The sequence below is a fragment of the Ctenopharyngodon idella genome, chromosome 5 (genome assembly GCF_019924925.1).
Source record: "Ctenopharyngodon idella isolate HZGC_01 chromosome 5, HZGC01, whole genome shotgun sequence".
Lineage (NCBI taxonomy): Eukaryota > Metazoa > Chordata > Actinopteri > Cypriniformes > Xenocyprididae > Ctenopharyngodon > Ctenopharyngodon idella.
In genome coordinates, this window is record NC_067224.1 from 26,485,196 (window position 1) to 26,505,131 (window position 19,936).

At 37.4% G+C, this 19,936-nt stretch overlaps 2 protein-coding genes across 4 annotated transcripts; one reads left to right on the forward strand and one right to left on the reverse strand.

Moving 5' to 3' along the window:
* Positions 1-756: 756 nt before the first annotated feature.
* On the reverse strand, positions 757-10,063 carry tia1l (cytotoxic granule-associated RNA binding protein 1, like). Of its 2 annotated transcripts, none has more exons than XM_051895230.1 (11): positions 9,829-10,063; positions 9,033-9,129; positions 8,529-8,627; positions 7,467-7,521; positions 7,224-7,311; positions 7,051-7,126; positions 3,527-3,635; positions 3,256-3,354; positions 2,895-2,979; positions 2,678-2,813; positions 757-2,593 (listed from the first exon to the last, which is right to left on the reverse strand). In XM_051895230.1, exons 1-11 carry the CDS (start codon positions 9,861-9,863, stop codon positions 2,444-2,446), a joined length of 1,029 nt encoding a protein of 342 aa, XP_051751190.1. In that variant the 5' UTR covers positions 9,864-10,063; the 3' UTR covers positions 757-2,443. The 2 variants fall into 2 exon arrangements, with proteins under 2 accessions (XP_051751190.1, XP_051751189.1); XM_051895229.1 differs by having other exon boundaries at positions 757-2,596; positions 9,829-10,057.
* Positions 10,064-11,054: 991 nt separating this feature from the next.
* dgcr8 (DGCR8 microprocessor complex subunit) lies at positions 11,055-19,934 on the forward strand. 2 transcript variants are annotated; one of them, XM_051895225.1, is made up of 14 exons: positions 11,055-11,221; positions 11,751-12,756; positions 13,038-13,200; positions 14,011-14,153; positions 14,287-14,620; positions 14,712-14,909; positions 14,998-15,099; positions 16,428-16,526; positions 16,668-16,750; positions 16,845-16,945; positions 17,095-17,201; positions 17,333-17,460; positions 17,554-17,667; positions 17,856-19,934. In XM_051895225.1, exons 2-14 carry the CDS (start codon positions 12,061-12,063, stop codon positions 17,937-17,939), a joined length of 2,352 nt encoding a protein of 783 aa, XP_051751185.1. In that variant the 5' UTR covers positions 11,055-11,221; positions 11,751-12,060; the 3' UTR covers positions 17,940-19,934. The 2 variants fall into 2 exon arrangements, with proteins under 2 accessions (XP_051751185.1, XP_051751186.1); XM_051895226.1 differs by lacking the exon at positions 11,055-11,221 and adding an exon at positions 11,222-11,309.
* The last annotated feature ends 2 nt before the right edge of the window (positions 19,935-19,936 follow it).

Below are 19,936 nucleotides of genomic sequence, written 5' to 3' on the forward strand. Positions count from 1 at the left end.
TTAGGGTTGCTATAAATCTGAAATTGCCATATTGTGGTGCATTAAAGACAGAGAAAGCAGACTGCTGCAATGTTGTGAAACCTTTATTGAGGGCAAACTGTAAACCAAAGCACTACAGGCTGACAGAATTCTCATAACAGGTCTTAAAATTCTGCTTTAAACAGTTAAAACGTGGCCTCTTGAATAAGACCTTTTAAATACATACTGTATAGTACTACAAAATACATCAGAATGTTAAGAATAAAAATGGATCAATGAAATCACTTGAATTATACATATTTTAAAACAAAATGAAGCATTATTACTGTCTGGTTTTTATACAAAGCACTGCTGCATGTGACTGCTAGCAGAATGAAGCCCACCTTGCAAAGAAAATGATCAAGGATTTTTCCCTACATTGTATATTGCCTCACAAATCTAAAAGGAGACAGCAAATAATTTTTATAAAACTTTAATATATTAAGTTGAATATATATATATTTTTTTCAGTTTAATAAAAGATTAAAAGTGTTTAACTGTCAAGAATTTTTCAAAATATTATGACCAGAACACTTTTTCTTTTCTAATTTGCAGTTAATGTATTCTGTATGATGTATTTTTCTCTCACTGAGTAAAAGGACCATAGCAGAAAGTGGCACATCTTACCTCACTCTCCCATATTGGTCATCTTTCACCACAAAGCATCATGAATTATCACACAATTGTAAAGAAATACTGGTAAATATTCTTTCATTGAACACTCAAGACAACTGAAAGTAGTTTTGAATGGTTATTATTAAGTGTTTTTACACGTGAAAGAGTAAATGGAACAACATTAGATGGAAGCATATAATCGGGGTGTTTTAAAAAATAATAGTAAACCTCTCTAGCTTTTTACAAAATTAAAAGACAAAAATCCCAGTTAGAGAGAAAAAAAGTGACATTAAATAACTATGTTGATAAATTTACATGACAAGAAAAAAAAAAAAAAAAAAAAAAAAAAGATAGTTGCTCATCATTTTCAATTTGTTTCAATCTATTTTTAGCATGACTCAGTTTTGGGGCCCAGTAAGAAAAAAAGAAAAAGTGAATTATGGTAGGAGAAAAAACATCAGTGTCCGGTAAATAATTAGGCTTTCTGAGCAACTTGAGCGTGTGGCTGAAACCCAGGAGCACCTCGCATATCTTCACCTTTCCATATTACACCTCTAACAAACACTGACATTACAATCACCGTTTCAGTACAGCAAGGTGGAAGCATGCAAGATCTCGCTTTGCCGTCGTCAATGTCTTTGGCTTGTAAATTCAACAGTGACTCTTGAGGGTGAAGTATGGGGAGGGAGCATTGAGAGAGAGAAAAAAAAATAATAATTATCGCATCTCAGCAACTCTAATGAACACCTTTTTATGAATTTCACAAGAGATTGTAACAAGAACAGAGTTCAGAATGTCCATGCAACATTATTACATTACAGATGTTCAACAAACCCTGAATTTACAAGATTTAAAGAAATAATTCACAACCTCATTTTACACAGAATTACAAAAATCTTTACAAAGATGCTACAGCACTGCCGTTCCCACTGATTAGCCGCTGTGCCGTCACACCCTCAACTGATCCAAGCAAACATGATTTTGTAAAAACATGAAACAAAAGGTTTTAAAAATTGAGCTAACAATTCCATGTTACAAAATGAATAGTCTAACGTTTAAACTGAGAAAAAAAAAAAGAAAGAAAGAAAGAAAGAAGCATGTTTTCTGCACCTCTGTGTTAATACAACTTGTTAAAAGCTTTAGTAATTGTGTCCAAAACTTTATCCAGAAGTTCCTGAAACCTCAAGTATTCAAGGCCACAGAACAATCTCCTCTATATATGCAGAATACCTTTAGTCGTTAGGCGTCACGAGATAAAATATTTTATATTTAATTATCAGGATCACACGTCTCAATTCTTGAAACCTTTCTTGTAAAAATATAATATAAAGCATAGCCGTACTGACAGGAAAAAGAGAGAGAGGAAAAAAAAAAAAAAAAAAAAAAAAAAAAAAAAAAAGATATTCGTGACCAAATCAGGTTTAGAGACAAGAACTCCATACAAAGAATGCAGTATATTAGACCTCAAACTTTTACACCGTTTGAGGTGTGAGCTAAATTGAGCCTGCAGATTCAACACATTGAAAAGACATTCCATCTGTTGCAAAACTAGACAATTAAAGTCCCCGAAATGCAGTACTTTAAAAGGAAAATCTGACAAAAACAGAAAAAAAATCCTGGGGCCTAAAAACAAAAGAGACAAAAGACAGGATTCCTTCCAAGTTAATGGTCTGAGTATAATGTACAGTGGGCTGAATGCAGCCCTTTCAACAACCCCTGAACCGGTGTAATGGTGAGTCCCATTGGGCAGATGCCACACTGAAGTGGGGTTTAATGATTGGACTGAGGGATTAGTCAGCCACATTTGTACTTATTTATATCCCTGCTGGTTCCAGGCCTGCCCGTAGACGCCGTAAGTGGGCATCTGCCAGCCATTGGGCATATACTGACCCATCTGCTGACCGTTGCCGTATGACTGACCCCACTGTCCGTAAGGCTGGGCCGCATAGGTGGGTTTATTCTGCTGTGGACAAGAAGAAACAGTAAGGCTTCAGTTTACAGGAGTGTGCAATAGGGCAGAGGAAAAACATGTTTCTGAGAGTACCTGGGGCATTTGCATCTGTTGCATGGATCTCATATCAGCCGTTTCTTTTCCCCAGTAGCACTTCACAGTGTGGCCTTCAATGCAGGTCCCATTTACAGACACTATGGCATGGGCGGCACCCTCATGAGAATCGAACCTGAAAAAGCAACATGCTAAATTTTCATGTTTATGCATAGGTGAATGATTTCAAGTCTTGGAGAAGTATTGTGACACATACCTCACAAATGAGTAGCCTTTCTCAGGGAAAACCCTGATCTCCATTATCTGCCCGAATGGAGAGAAAGTCTGTCTCATCAGCTGATCTAAAGTGGATGAGAAAAACACATTGAAAAACTGACTGCATATAAGACCTGCATTATATTGAAATGTTTTTTGAAAGACTCATCTATATTTTATCCAGCTCTGCATATAGAGCTTTTAATTTAATTTAATTCAATTACATTTATTCATCCACTGAAACAGTGTGTAAAACTTGAAAAATTTGACTAGGTTTTAAAAGATCACATTTAAAAAAATAAAAAAAAAAAAACCTTTTCACAACATATGCTAATTTACAACATTTAGACATCTGTACAAACCTGAAAGGCCAGAAGCAATGCCACCACAATACACAGTGCAGTTACTAGGACTCGACTGGTTCAGAACCTCCTCATAGGACAAGTGTTTGCTGCTGGATGCTTAAAATAAAAAAAGAGAACATTTTAGAGTAGTATAACAAACATTATGATGCATAATTATAAAGAAATAAAACTACCTAGTTCCATAATAGGTGGTTCACATAATAAAACACATTAAAGACAAGAAATTAGAGAATAAAGAAACTGTCAAATATTGTTTTAACTGATTTACCTTCATTGTTTGATTTGGGAGCTGATGGCTTCCTTGTGGCCCAGTTTGTTCTGATCTGCCTTCCTCCTAGCCATTGGCCATTCATTTGCTGAATGGCACTTTCTGCATCCTATAAGTTGCAACAAAACCAATCAAACTGATCAATAACAAAAAAAGCCATAAAGACACAAAAATGTACATTTATGTAAACCTGTTGGAACTGAGATTAACTTTGGCACTGAACATCTTGAACATCTTGAACCCCCCCCCCTTTGAGCCCACACCACAAAAATGACATGCTTGAACTCAAATGGCTGTCTTTCCTGAACCCTTTGGAATATGTGCATAGTTGTGGTATCTTTTGAAACAAGACAATCTGAGCTTAATTTTTCAAATTTCAAAATTAAATGTTAAAAAATAAAGTTAGAGAAGCTGATATACATTGGAATAGAAATGTTTTTTTGCATAACATCTTTTTATCATTAAAAAAATATTAATAAACATGGTTGTAACACCTGGAAACAAAGGCATCAAAGCCACAAGTCTAAAGAAGTTATTGTTTCAAGTTTGAGGGTTCCTGCAAGGTTTTGACTCTGACTAGTGCCTTTTCTAAAAACGGCCACTTGGAGCTCCAAAGTGCCTTTGGTAACAAAATGATCTGAGGGCTAGAGAAAGCTATTACAGTTACTTTCACATACACATGTACTAAACCTGTCTTTCTTTTAACTTGAATAAATAAATGATAATAATAAATTTAATTTGAATGTCAAACAATGCACACAAGTTGTGTTATAAATTCACACAAAACCTATTTACAAAAAAAATAAAATAAATAAAAATAATAATAATAATAATAATAATAATAATAATAATATTATTATTATTATTATTTTTATTAATAATAATAATAGTCCCCCTATACACGGAAACTAAGTTGTTTGCCAGTCATTCACAGAGCAATCAGCATCCTCTTATGTCTCTTTATACTAGGAATGTTTAAAATAATGATCAATTAATAGTCAACCATAACCTCTTAAATCTGAAGCGGGGGTGCTATCAAGTTATTATGTTACTTAAACTCTTAACCAACACAAAATAAGTGTAGTTTTAAAGCTTAGAAGCTTGGCCTTACAGTGAATATAGGGAATATGAAATCATTGAACATAAATGGACTTGTCATATTTTGTTGAAAAGGTCTGAACTAGCAGAATACAGCAAGCATATTTGTTGTTTCAGTTAGAGACTGAGCTAGCAGTGTTTTCCAACGTCATTTGAAAGTTCAACCAATAAAAACTAGACTTCAGGTGTTGTGGGTGAGTATAGTGGGTAGAGACGATGTGACATGCTGAGACACGGAGTGACATGACATGTTGCTTGGCTAAAGCTATAGGACTTCTGGGATCCGATGTCACAATGATGACCCCATAGAATAGGAGCGCACAGCTGAAACAGTACTGTTAGATCATCACTCATTAACCAGGATCTTATTAAATACATTTAGAATATGTAACTATGGCATGCTTGCTTAATTTTTGCACGAGTTTTGGTGTTTTGCGCATGAGCCACATGCACTTCAAAACTACTTTAACAATGACCTTGCTTAATTGACCATCAATAAGTTTATAGATTAAATTCTTATCGACAATTATTCAATCTTCGATTAATCGTTAGCATCCCTACTCCATACATTAACATGCTCCATAAAGAAGCTAATTAATGGCCAATTCAGACAGCAATCTGCCTCCAAAAACAATCTTGTCTCCATACATACACAAATGGAATGTCATTCAGGCAGCAGACAACATTCAGTCTTTTAAAAACTTTTGGTCCTTTGTCTTAATACATAGACATTCCACTGGTGTTTGTATCCACTCACACATAACTATCGATATGATTTCGCTGACTTCGCTCACTTCTCTAACACGTACTCATGAGGGGAAAAAAAAGAAAAAAAAAAAAAAAAGTTTTTGAGTGACAAGAATCCACAATAACAGTGATGAGGATTACAATCATAAAGGCAATCTGGACGCGGAAGAAAAACAATGAGTGACAGGTGCATGTCAATTGAGAGCTCGCAGCTGAATGGTCAAGACAGCCATCCGTCCATAATCATAAAACACCTCTATTTGCACATGCGGAAGATAAACATCAAGTGCGTTGTTGGAATCATCTTCGCATTGTGGTAAAATCTTGATGGACAGAACATTTAGCCAAAGACAGTGGATGGCTGATTACAAAGTAAATGACTGGCTAGTCCTCTCAAGATGTCACAAAATCCTTGCTTGGATAATGATTAAAACTACCACCCTATTATGGAAAAAAAAAAAAACTTTGGAGGTGGGCTTGTGTGTTTGTAGAGTGTAATGTATACTATCGTATACAGTTTTATAACATAAATGGTGCTCAGACTGCATAATTTCTTGAACAATGATGAAGGGCAGATTGTTCAAGCAAAATCTGATGTAAACAATGTATAATATCTATATTTCACATATTTAATGCTTTTGTGGACAAAAAGCTGTGGAATGTTTTCCACTGAAGGCTTATCATGGACAGTTGACCCAAGTGCGACAGACATGATTCATCTTGAGTTCGCTATTTCATTACAGGTATGAAGTCCCGTTTTGATTTTGAATGTCATTTGTACTCCCAACGCAAATTACTATATAGGGGCTTTTGCACCGGAGGAACCTTTTCATAGTTTCTAGAACTATTGGCTGAAGTACCTGGATTTTGCTGTGTACGCGCCGCAGGAACTAGGAACGATTTTAGTTCTAGGGACTCCTTTTGGGGGAACTAAATTACCTTCTACTTCAGAGTAGGGTCTAATCCAGCTCTATAGGAATTATCAGTGACGTAAGTGTACATTAATGAGTCAAATGCGTGTCAAACACCGGCACCCGGTATTTTTAAAAAGCTGTGTAAACATATTTACTTCACGAACATGGAAAACAGCGATAACTGCATTTACCTTTTGTCTGCAGGGTTGTGTTCTTTTCTCAGCCTCAGTGACCCATATAATAATACTGTAATAATACGTAATACTGAAAGTTGTCATAGGAGATTTCCTCTCTTAGCCCCACTTTTTGCTCTTTCAGTCACGTAAATGTGTTTATATTCCATCTCCGTTATCACGAAACCCACAACACACAACAAACAGCACTGATCCATCCACCGGTTTGTAGCATTTGTAAATGGTGCTCTTAAAGGCGCTGCTGTCGGCTGCTTCACAATTGCATTCGCACCAGGAATATGGCTCAGGGGAGAAATTAGTTCTCGGGGAACTATCCTAGTGGCTAGTTCCTAGAACTATTCGGTGCAAAAGCCCCTTATTACTGTTGCTGGAGCATCTATATAGTAATACAGAGACTGTATAATGACACGAAACCCCTAAACCTTCCAAATGATGTATAATTTGTTAACATTATTAACATTTTTAGACAGTAGTCTATATATTAAGTGTAAAGAAAGGTAAACAAAGTGACGTCAAGCCCGAGGTCGGGCTAGTGCGCTTCAACAGGTTAACAAAAAACTTTAACTCTTACCCATTTATTAATGAAGGAAATGAAACCATATCCTTTAGATTTGCCTGTGGCCAGGTCCTTCACCACACGGGCGTCACTGCACCAAACACATGAAGAATCCGAATGTTAAGACAATCCAGCTCCAAAGAGTTTTAAATAAAATTTAAAATTACACAATATTATATTCCCCTTACGATATCTTTCCAAATGGAGCAAAGGCTGCTCTGACATCATCTGTTGAGATTTCTGGGCTCAGGTCACCGACAAAGACGTGGAAATGATCTACAATAATGAAAACAGTCAGTCAAAGATAAAGAATGCATGCTTTACAGTTTGACCACACATTCTCTTTGCCAATACAACTCAATGACATGCACATGTATCCATTAGCAATATTCAAAAGTCAAATTAAACAGTCTCCTAAAAAGGACACTTACTGCTTGTGTCTTTCTTCTGACTGCTTGGCATTGAGGCCCAGTTAACCTTCATATCCTATGAGAGAAAGCAGAGTAGAGACCGGGAAGAGTAAGACAAACTTCAGCATAACACATCACCTTCATCTTACTTAGCCGCACAATATGGTGAGCCTCCAAATTGCTGAAGAAATTATCTGACAAAAAAAAAAAAACCCCTGATGATCACTCAAGCTCAAAGAAAAAGGGACTATTTATAAAAAAATAAAAAAAAAACCTCTGGAATTATTTTCTACATAGAAGAAGAGTCTAAATAGCAAGAGACTTACAACAGAGTGATATTATCAACTTGTATTAATCTTCAAAAGGTCCTTCATTACCTGTTGAGGATAAAATATTTGCACTGAATATATTTTGCCAAGGCTTTGCTAAATTTGAAGGCCTGGTACAGGTGTAGATGATGATAAAGGTGTTAACAGATATGGATGGGGGGAACAAAAATAAAAATGATCAACCTGTACCCAAAAGATGACTCAAAAACAAAAAGTTCTCATGCTTTGTGAAGTTTGGAACATGACAGAGTAATGAACCTCTCCATTGGACAAATGAAGGGTTTTGGTTTGTTGCAAGGACTTTCTGGGAAAATATTTTTGCTTATAACTATGAATACAGCCATAATATTCTCAGCTATATTAAAATATATATTACCATGTTAACAAAGCCATAAGCCCAACTTTATGAGCATGTACAATGAACACATGACTAGAATTTGACTTGACTTCTGTGCACTGTCGTATGTGCAGCTTCCTACATTTCTTCAAGTCTTTGTTATTTGGCCTGGTCCAAACTGACCAAAAGTCTTTAAAATAGCAATAAATCCTTGATCATTTTGATTTGCATATTGTAGATAGTTGATGAGATGAATAAATTTAAAAAACATTTGATGCACAAGTTAAAAGTGAATTTCCTACTGCGTGTCATCTTCGTAAATAGCATTACCGTACCTCTGACACCACATTTAAGGGGTGAAGCTTCATTTCAAACCACATCAAGTTTACTTTTGTGGATGTATTTGAGATATCTTACCTTTCCTAAGATCTTCCTGCCGTTCATGGCAGCCAGAGCTGCTGCAGCGTGTCTGTTCTCATAGAACTCCACAAAGCAGTATGGGTCATTTCCAGCCGTCTAAAAAACAGACCAAATGAACCAAGTCAAACACTGATCTTGTTTAAGTTACAAGTTTCCCACTCTTTTTGATCAGTGAATTTCCATGACCTATTCAGTAACCACAAATTAATTGAAAGGGATCTTTAAATATAATTTTGATGCAGATCGATTCACTGTTAAATCACATATATACCATTTTGTGAACCGATTTATCAATTCAAAATGAACAATCTAAGAGCAAGAAAGCAATAGCTAGACCTGAAAATAGTTAGAAAAGTGCATTAACTACAGAATAGTCCATGACGCTTAAGATTATACCAACTTGTATTACTTTTCCAGACCTGAAAAGCGCCATTTAAAAAAATATTTCCCCATTTTCCATGGCAGTGGTATCCCTGGATTTCAGATGCTCTTTCAACTCACATCAATTATCATTTTACAGCTTTTGCAGGGTCCGATCTGGGAGAACACTTGCAGGATGAGGGCCTCCGTCACGTCCCTGGAGAGGTTCCCGACATACCTAAAAACACAGGAGAGCACAGCAAACTGAGAAACACGGTCAAAACGTTGCGTTTTTCCTCCATCTCTCACGCCAGCAGCACATTCCGCGGGGTTTCATTTCTGCCACGTTTTCAGCGCACGAGAGCGAACAGCTAATGTGATCCAAAAGCTCTAACAGTTATATATGATATAAACCACACCTAACAAACATGCTGTCTTTCTAATGTAAGCTTTTACACCAAAGAAAAGTCCGATAAAGGCCCTGTGGGGCATATAATAACATTTAAGCGCTTTTTTAGTAGTTAGCTCTTTGGGTAACGGAAGCCTAGCGCTACCAACGGAACTTGTGTGCTAGCAAAAGCTTCTTCTGCACTGTAATTACTCACAGTGCAGACAGATTAGTTCATCAATGTAGATATAAGTGGATAAATTAAAACAGGGTTACAGCAAACACTATATTCATCACCGACACCTCTATCAGGCTCGGTTCTGCTGCCCCAGTTTTGTGTTTGTCTAGCCGGCTTGTGCAGACACTGAAAGCATGGACGTCCATACTACACTTAAATTATATCATAGAATTAGAAACGGACTCGTGCTTTTGAGCTTATTATGTGAAGTTTGGCGTGCTGTGCTTGCGACCTGTGCGCCGCTTTAATAAACGTGTTTAAACACGAGTTTGGCTTCGCAAAGCGGCCGAGTAAACTACAGCAGCACTTACAATGTCCTGGGCTGATCCTCGTCCATCATCATCATCGTGCTGGTGGGAAAAGGTTGACGCTTTGATTAAAAACTGCTCTGTTTTTAACGTTGGAGTGGATAAAGCCTCTAAGGTTTTAACTTGTTAGTTAACGCGAATTTACTGGAATAACTTCCTCTGACGTTACTCATGAAACGTCATCACCATGACGTTGCAAGCGTTCCTCTTCAGCTTCTGCTGTTCTTGGAGAAAGAGGCCGATTACTGCCCCCTATCAGATCATGCGCCGACTCTGGTGACTCATTTCCGCGAATCGGTTCTTTCGTTTCAGTGATTCATTTACATTATGGCATCCCGGCGTGGCATAGGCTATTACACGATCCAACCGTTCCAGTAAAGCCATGATATGTAACGTTACATTGAATAATCTGTATTTATAAAGATATTTTTTTTTTGTGATTTCATCAGTCCCAATTTAATTGGTTCCAGGGGTAATTCTGCTTACAAAATATGAAGTCATTTAGAAAATCTGCTTAATTTTCATACTTTTAAAGGGATAGTTCTCCCAAAAATGAAAATCAAATAGTCAATGAGGCCCATCAACTGTTTTGTAAATTCTTCAAAATATCTTCTTTTGTGTTCAGCAGAAATTCATAAAACAGTGGAGGCTAGATCACCAGAATAAATTTGGGTAACAATAAAACCATTCTGTGTGAAATAGAGGAGGCCGGGTAACAGATTTTGGTAACTTGTTGTGTTGCCTTGTCAGATTTGGTGACCCTAATGTATCACTGGCTTTCCACATCAGAGCAAAAATGCTTTTTAAAATGTAAGACAGAGGTAGACATTCGAGGGGATAACAGATTGATGAACAGCGACTGTCTCCAAGTCAACCGATTCATTGAAAATATTCGACTCAGAACCATGATTCATTCACGAATCGTACAAAGCTGACACATTTAGCACGAAAAACTTGTAATAGTCATATCCACTAAATATTTAATAATATAACTGTACACCACTACAAAAACACTCATACAAACTGCTTGAAGTTGCTCTCACTGTTCACTGTTACATATCCAACTCTGTAAATGTGTCATTTATGATAATGTCTGTTAATGTTGTGGTGTAACGTTAGTATTTTATTTCACCAAGACAAGAAACAAATAGATTGCTTCAAATCTTCTTAAATTGCAATTTAGGAGCATCTGAAGCAAATTTCAGTAAAAAAAAAAAAAAAATTAATGACGTTGGTCCAATCACATGCACGTTGGCACCGGTTGAGAGGCGTGTTCAGATCCCCTGATGCCGCTCTGCAGTGAAGATGGCGGAGAGAGGAGACGGCCATCTGAAACCAATAAACAGAGAAAGCCTTTGAGTGTATGCGGATTTCAGTAGAGCATTTGTGTAATTAGGTGAGTAAAAGAGAATAGTGTGTCGAAACCTCGCTGATATTTACTCCTGTCGACATTTAGCAGATTCACGCTCGGTTCAGCTGAAAAGGTTTGGTTGCTGCACACGGCTCCTTACTATGGCTAACACGGACCAACTAATCGAAGCATTCATCGGTTTCTGCAGATTAAAACAAAAAGCGCGCAGATAAATGTTTTATGACCCAATGATACAACACAAAATTTGAGTTTTTTTTTTTTTTAAATATCTGTTTGGTTAAATGTAACCATATTGCTTTTAGTTACTCCTAGCTGACCAATTAGCAAAGGCCTTTAGGCTTATGGTTACCTTGCAAATTCAGTGTCTTTTCATCGCGACCTACAAATTGTGTCGATTGTGTTAATACGGCTCTCTGAGGCGTACGTCATAAGTTAAATATATCGGGAATTAAAGATGTATCTGAAAAGTTTTGCCATCTAGAGCTGTACAAAATTTTCATGGTGCTCTTTGAATTCCTCTTGATCTTTCTTTTTCTTTTTCTTTTTCTTTTAGTACTGGCAGAAGATCTGGCTTCCCAGGATGGACAGTGTTTAGATGTGGTCAACTTTTAAGCTGAATGCATTGTGATTTCCAATAATTGAGACAGTGAATTGTAAAAAGCTGTCTACATTAATGAAAAGAACAATGTAGTCAGCTTAGCATATTCAACCATGCACATGAATATTATTAAATAGGTGTCTTGAGCTGTGTAATGTATTCATGCATGTATTAGGGCTGCAATTTATTTTAGCTGAATTAGACAGATCCCTTCCCAATAGCATTATCGCATAATTTTGAATATAGCTTTTTAAAGAAATTTAACATGGATGTGAATGAGATTTTACCTCCCCTCCCATTGGAGCCACCAGATGCAGTATTGGCGGGGAATGATTTCAGTAAAGCACCTCCACCACCTCCCCTGCAAACGTCCAGTGACGCAGAGGAAATGGACGTTAGCTCTGGTGGTGATGGACACCAACACACCCCAGCAGTGGACAGGGATGAACAGCTCCTTCTCAACAAGCGCACATTGTCCATTAGTAGCCGCCTGTCAGATAATCCTGACCCCATGGCCAAGTGCCCTAGAACCGCTCGCCACGCTCCCCCAGTTACCAAGTTCTTACCTGATCTAAAACTCCTCAAAGATGTAAAGATCAGTGTCAGTTTTTCTGACAGCAGCAAGAGCAAAGATAGGAAGGTGTTGTACACTGGTTTGGGGCAGGTTAGCAATGAAGATCAGAGCCTAGAGGGCCTGAATGGCGAATTGCATGATTCTTTAAAGCAGAGAAGTGTGCCGGGCAGCTCAACCATGAGCAGCGGTTCCTTAGGTTTAGCTAGAAACAGCGAAGAGCTGGAGACAGAGCAGGAGAACAAGGTTGAGTTTGCTGTGCTGGACGACCTGGAAGATTTCAGCGAAAACTTTCTGGAAGTGGAAGATGGAGAGCCGAGTGGTTTCATGTCTCAAATGATAGTTCAGCAGGAGCAAGCGCACGAGGAGGATCTGAATTACTCCTATGAGGTAAAATGCATGGTCTCTTATAGAAACATTACATTGTAATGTAGGCTAATTATTGTCATCTAAACCTCTAAATGCCCATCATTCAAAATGTGCATCTACCACACATAGAGCACGTGTCTTTCATTCATCAAGAAGGATCCTGCAGTGTAACAAGGTGGTCCATTTGAAGAACATTTGAATTACAGCTCACAAAGTGGGCTTGATTTAAATCGTCTTCTCAATGTACATTTAGTCGATGACATGTCAGTGGCTGCCAGTTTCTTACCCACCTACTCTTCCAGGAGGACTTTGACAATGATGTAGATGCCCTGCTGGAGGAAGGCATGCCCATGCCCAAGAAGAGGCGTCTGGCTGAAGACAAGTACGCTGGAGACAGTGATCACCATTCAGACGGAGAGGCTGGAGTTCAGCCCATGATGACCAAAATTAAGACCGTTCTTAAGAGTGAGCCATCTTGTCAAAAACACTGTTGCTACTGTTAAAATGTTAGACTGCATTACTTTAAAATGTCTTAACTTTACATAACTACGCAAAGGTGACGGGTCTTTTCAAACTCAAGTATGTTATAGTTTTCTGTAGTTTCATGCTCTTTGAGAATGTAGTTTTAGCATTTTTTTTTTTTTGTGTGCGTTTTATCATTTAGCATTATTATCATGCTGCATTCAGTTTCTCAGGCCCCTGTAGTGTTCTCAATAGTGTTATCTTGTGCTGTTTTAATATGTTATAAAATGTAAAGCCTTTACAATGCATACAGTTCAAAAGTTTTGGGTTGGTAAGATTTATTTTAAATATTTTTGAAAAGTCCTTCATGCTCACCAAATTAGCATTTATTTGAACACAGTAAACTGTAATATTTTGAGATGAATTCCCGTGGAAGCGAAAACTGAATTTTCTTATCAATGTTGAAGACAGCTTTTAAGTATTACAGATGTCTTTTGTAAACTGTATTAAGTATTTTTTTTTTTTTTTTTTTGTCACTTTTAATCAATTTAATGCATTCTTGCTGAGTAAGAGTATAAATCTTTTAAATGGTAGTGTATATTCTGTATCAGACAAAGTAATTTGTGGTCATGTTTTTATTTTAGTCATTTTTGGCATCATGTAAATGTGTTTTATTTTTCAGTTATACTGGTTATTTTTTAGTTTTTGTTAGTGACAGTAATGCTAATTCAGAACAGAAACCTAGATAGGATTCTGTGTGTTTATTATTATTGATTGACATTAATATTTTATTGATTTCTATTTTATTTTAAGGTCGTGGGCGTCCGCCAACTGAGCCGTTACCCGATGGGTGGATCATGACATTCCATAACTCTGGCATTCCAGTCTACCTCCACCGGGAAACCAGAGTTGTGACCTGGTCTAGACCTTACTTCCTTGGAACAGGAAGCATTAGGGTAAATGGTTTGTCATCTGAGATAAGACTTTCATGATAGTATTTTGGCTTATTGCATTTTTCTACTTACAAATTGAATTGATCTTTGCATTCTCATGCATCTTATCTCTGTGTTCTACTCATGTCCCCTCTAGAAACATGACCCACCAACCAGTAGCATTCCCTGCTTGCACTACAAGAAAATGAAGGAACAAGAAGAAAGGGAACACAATGGAGAGGTGACTCCCACAGCAGAGGTGTCTCCAGTGAAATCTGGGGAGGAGGGCGTCTCATCGGAGAGAGCCGATGAGCCTGACTCTACTGCCACAGAAGAGCTGACCTGCAGATCAACATCAGAAGATCCAGAACTTGACATCATGGAGCCAGGAGGATCTTCTGAGGGGAAGGAGAGCCAAGCCAGTGATACTGCACAAGGAGCGCTGGGCCAGGTCAAAGCCAAGGTTGAGGTCTGCAAAGATGAGTCTATTGGTAAGAGGATGAGGTTTTATTCTTTCTTGTGCATCATTAATCAGTATACACATGGTTTGTAAGCCCCATCTTCTCGTGACTTGTATTCCAGAAATTGAGGAGTTTAGAGGCTACCTAGAGAAGTGCTTCGATTTTGAGCAAGTGACTGTGAAGAAGTTTCGCACATGGGCTGAGCGCAGACAGTTCAACAGGGACATGAAGAGGAAACAGGCGGAGTCTGAGAGGCCCATTCTACCTGCCAATCAGAAACTTATCACACTGTCTGTACAAGATGCTCCCACAAAGAAAGGTACCTGTCTGAGAGTCTGTACATTTATGAATTAACATGTAGCACACAACTTGGTGTTTTAACAAGACTGACTATGTTTATGTTTCAGAGTTTGTCATCAACCCCAATGGGAAGTCAGAAGTGTGCATTTTACACGAGTATATGCAAAGAGTACTCAAAGTGCGACCAGTTTACAACTTTTTTGAATGTGGTAAGTAGAATAATGCTAAAGACTAAAATGCAAAAAAAAATAAATAAAATAGCCAATAGTAAGCATGAGTTAAATTATACAGCAAGTCTGCATATCTGCAGTATAACACTTGACTCATTAATATTAACACTTACACTCCTATATATCTATAAAATAAAAAAACAACCTGCTACTTGTACTGTGCTAGACTAACTGTGACTAGTCACAGCACTTGCATATTGTTGCCATATTGTTGGATTGATTGCTTCTATTGCTCCCTTCATTTGTAAGTCGTTTTACATAAAAGCGTCTGCTAAATTATTAAATGTATATTTTGCAGTTATGCTAATGAACTATCATTTGGCAGAAAATGGGTTATGATTTTATCATTGTACTTGAAAATTGTGTTAAAATGCTGTTGTAAAAGCAATAAAATGCTTAAAGGGTTAGTTCAACCAAAAATGAAATTTGTCATTAAGTACTCACCTTCATGTCGTCTCAAACCCGTAAGACCTTCGTTCACCTTCAGAACAGAAATTAAGATATTTTTAATGAAATTTAGAGGGATTCTGATCCACACATAGGCAGCAACGTCATTGCACCTTTTGAGGTCCAGAAAGGTAGTAAGTGCATCGTTAAAATAGTCCATGTGACTACAGTGGTTCAACCTTAATGTTATGAAGCGACGAGAATACTTTTTGTGCACCGAAACAAAAATAACGACTTTATTTAACAATTTGAACTTGTCATATGCCGTTGACGTAGTGAAGGCAATGCAGCGCTTCCGTGTATACGTCTGAACGCTAGCTCAGTATTGGCTGACGCTGTACACGTGAGCAGCATGACGCATGCATGTGATGCTGACGTAGGAGCCGGCCAATAATGAGTTGGTGTTCTGACGTAGAACACGGAAGCACTAAACCGCGTTCACTATGACAGCTGCATATGACAACAGTTCAGATTGTTAGTGGGTTTTTTTTTTTTTTTTTTGCGCACAAAGTATTCTCATCGCTTCATAACATTAAGGTTAAACCACTGTACTCACATGGACTATTTTTACAATGTCTTTACTACCTTTCTGGACCTCAAAAGGTGCAATGACGTTGCTGTTTATGTGTGGATCGGAATCCTTCGAATTTCTTTAAAAATATCTTAATTTGTGTTCCGAAGATGAACGAAGGTCTTACAGGTTTGAGATGACATGAGGGTGAGTAATTAATGACAGATGTTTCATTTCACTTCATTTCATTTCATTGAGATTTTGGGCTTGACGTTGTGCCAATGGTGTAATGATTTTATTGTTTTTTATTAAATATAAAGGTCTTAATGTAATTATGTTCTTTACACAGAAAACCCAAGTGAACCCTTCGGAGCCTCAGTCATTATAGATGGTGTTACATATGGCACAGGAACAGCAAGTAGTAAAAAACTCGCCAAGAATAAAGCTGGTACCTTCTCCCCTCTCTTCATATGAGTCTTTAACTTTTAGTCTATAGCAGGAATACATTTTCTTTATGAATAGATTTTCTTTTAAACATTTATTTTACTGGAGAACTAATTTATTCATACTGTTGTTCTCTTTTGGACAGCTCGAGCAACACTGGAGATCCTCATTCCTGACTTTGTGAAGCAGACGTCTGAGGAGAAGCCCATAGAGGGAGATGAACTGGAGGTACTGCTCTTCTTTCTGAATGAAGACATTTTATCTTTGGAGTTCTTTTCTTTGTGGTACTTATGGCTGTTTATTTCCTTTTCCCATCCCATAGTATTTTAATCATATCAGTATTGAAGATTCAAGGGTGTATGAGCTGACAAACAAAGCAGGTTTACTCTCACCATATCAGATCCTTCATGAGTGCCTTAAGAGGTATGTTATAATTTCTCATTTGATTACACAGACAATTTAATATTAATAGAAGCACATCTGTTAATAGAACCAGACAGCCTGTGGGACCTTGAAATGTCATCAAGTCTGATTAAGAAGCAATTGAAAATCTGTTACTGTCTGTTCCATAGAAACCATGGCATGGGTGACACCAGCATAAAGTTTGAGGTGATTCCAGGAAAGAACCAGAAGAGTGAATATGTCATGACATGTGGGAAGCACACTGTACGCGGCTGGTGTGAGTATCCATGCCTAAAAAGAACTTTCATTTAGCGCACTCAAGTTTCACAGCGCTGACTTAAGAAATAAGCATTGGTCCACTCTGCAGGTTATTCACAAGCCTAATACTGTTACTCTTGTTGACTGCAGGTAAAAATAAGAGGGTTGGAAAGCAGCTGGCATCACAGAAGATCCTCCAGATGCTTCATCCTCACGTGAAGAACTGGGGTTCACTGCTGCGCATGTATGGCAGAGAAAGCAACAAGATGGTAAAAAAGGTCAGCACTATATTTTGTCAAAACATACTCTGCATTATAAGAGATTAAATATGAGTTCATGCTTGTAATGTTGAATTCTTGTGTCGTCTTCAGGAGAACTCCGATAAGAGTGTGATTGAGCTTCAGCAGTATGCCAAAAAGAACAAGCCAAACCTCCACATCCTCAACAAATTACGAGAGGAGATGATGAAACTGGCTCGAGAAAGGGTACAGCTGCAAATATATGGCCTCTTCCAGCCAAATCTTGCACTTCGGATAAATTAAGTTGGCTAAAGATTAAAAACATCTCGTTTGGATGAGTTGATGCATTGCAGTCGACCAAAATAAATTCAGTAAAGTGACCACTAAAAAGCTTTTCTAGTGCGTACTAATCTGTCTTTTTATATTCATTTCAGGAGGAGGCAAGAAAGAAGCCGAAGATGACTATAATGGAGTCTGCTCAACCTGGCAGTGAACCTCTGTGTACTGTTGACGTCTAGCAAACCCTTATCCAGCATCTGACCGCAGATAGCACTGACCAATGGTAATAGTTCTATAACAAAAGGTCATCGTACCATTACTGACTTATGCATTACTTTGCAGTGCAAAATGGCAATACTAGTTACATTTTTATCAGATTTTTGAGCTCTATTCCCAGCCCAATTATTGCCCAGAATGAATGGGTTCAGTTAGTTGTATACATGCACAGGGAAGGTAGAAATGAGCATTAAATACCTCCAGATGCACTTCTGCACCTGAAAGTGCACAAATAACGGCTGTTGACAATAATGCCTATATGGAAAACGTAAAAAATGATGTATGTTAAGTATTACAGATGCTTTTAAGTTTGTGGCTTTTAGATGTTAATAAAAATGTTGCTTTTCCCTTCTTAAACAGCAAATAAATTCATTTCATATTTACTGTGGAACTACAGGTTTCACATGACAGACTATCTCAGTACTCCTTACTGATGCGTTTTACAGACACGTCTGTCATTTTACAAGGATTGGTTCCTTAATGTCAGCTTCTGTGGCATGCAGAGTTGTTCATTCAGTGCACGTGATCTTTTATCTGGAAAATAGTTTATAATGACTAAAGTGTGTGGGTTTTCTTTAGTGGCCATGTCTAGTTCTTATTGGCATGTGAAGCATTTAAATGTTGTATTTCTAAAGCATTTCATATGCACACTTACCTTCCAACTGCTGTTAAGAAATGCACTAATGTTGGAACTATTTCCTTGTGTGAAATGAACAAGCTTTTTGTTTTAATTTTAATGAAGGGGTGATGCATACCAATGCTCCACTTGTTCAGAAAGCACTGCAGAGAAAACAAGCACAAGTGTTTGAGGTACTATAGTTAGTGAAGGAAGACATCAGGGAGATAGGATGCTTGTGTACGCTACTTTTAAGTTGTCTTTTTTTTTGTTTTGTTTGTTACATTTTTAAGCTCTGATATAATCCAACTCTTGCATTAGATACTGGTTGGTAATCTTCAGTAGGAAAAAATGGTATATGTTGCCTTAGTTTGTACCCTTTTCATTGATGGTACCTTGTGTTTCAAAAGGGAAACGCCTCACTTGAGTCTGCATTTGTGATGCTATACGTTATGTATTTGTGGAGTGACGCTTGCTTTATGCATTGATATTTTAGAGAAAATGCCTTCTACGCATGTGCTTTTTTGCATTTGTCTTAAATTCTGTACGGTTTTGTGGACATTTTGCTGAGACTGGCTCATTTTATTCAGATCTTATCACAGTGTATTATAGTTTGAACTATATTCATTATTTCAGAAGGCAGTTTACCTAAAAACAAAGGTGGTAACTCCATACCTCGAAGAAAATCAAACCATGTTGTTGTATTCAATAGCTTGAAGAGCAGTGTGAACCAAAGCTTTGAGTCTTATGCATTTTTATAGAATATTGCTGCATAGCTATTCATAATATATCTATCTAAACATACATGGAATTATTAAATAAGGAAAAAAAAGATGCAATAACTGCGGGAATAAAATTTATGGTCCCTGTTTGAAGAAAACCACCACTTCCCTGAAACTATTAGGGGAGAAAGGAAAAAATATTCTGGCCTTAAGATATGACAGGAAGGTCAAAGTCTGTTTAACATAATGAGCGAATCAGGTTTTCTTGGGACTGCGATTAAAATCTGCAGTGCACTGTCATTGAATTTTAGTATTTTAGTTTGTGTGCTTCTGAATGTTTGTGAAGGCACTTTTCCTGTTTTCCATGAGCACAAGGCTGCTGCCATACTAAGAGTGCTTAGAGAATATGCTTTCCCAGTAAATGTCTGGAGTGTACGACTTGTCCTGTCAGTCTTGCCAAGTGTGTATTAGTTATGTGAAGAAATGCGTGCTTTTTAACGCGCTATCATTGAAGGGATGATTTAGTGACCAGTAAAGCTGCCTAAAAAAAAATTCTTTTAATGTGACACATGATCGCTGATACAGTGATTTGTTTATGCAAATAAATTGATGACCAGAAACT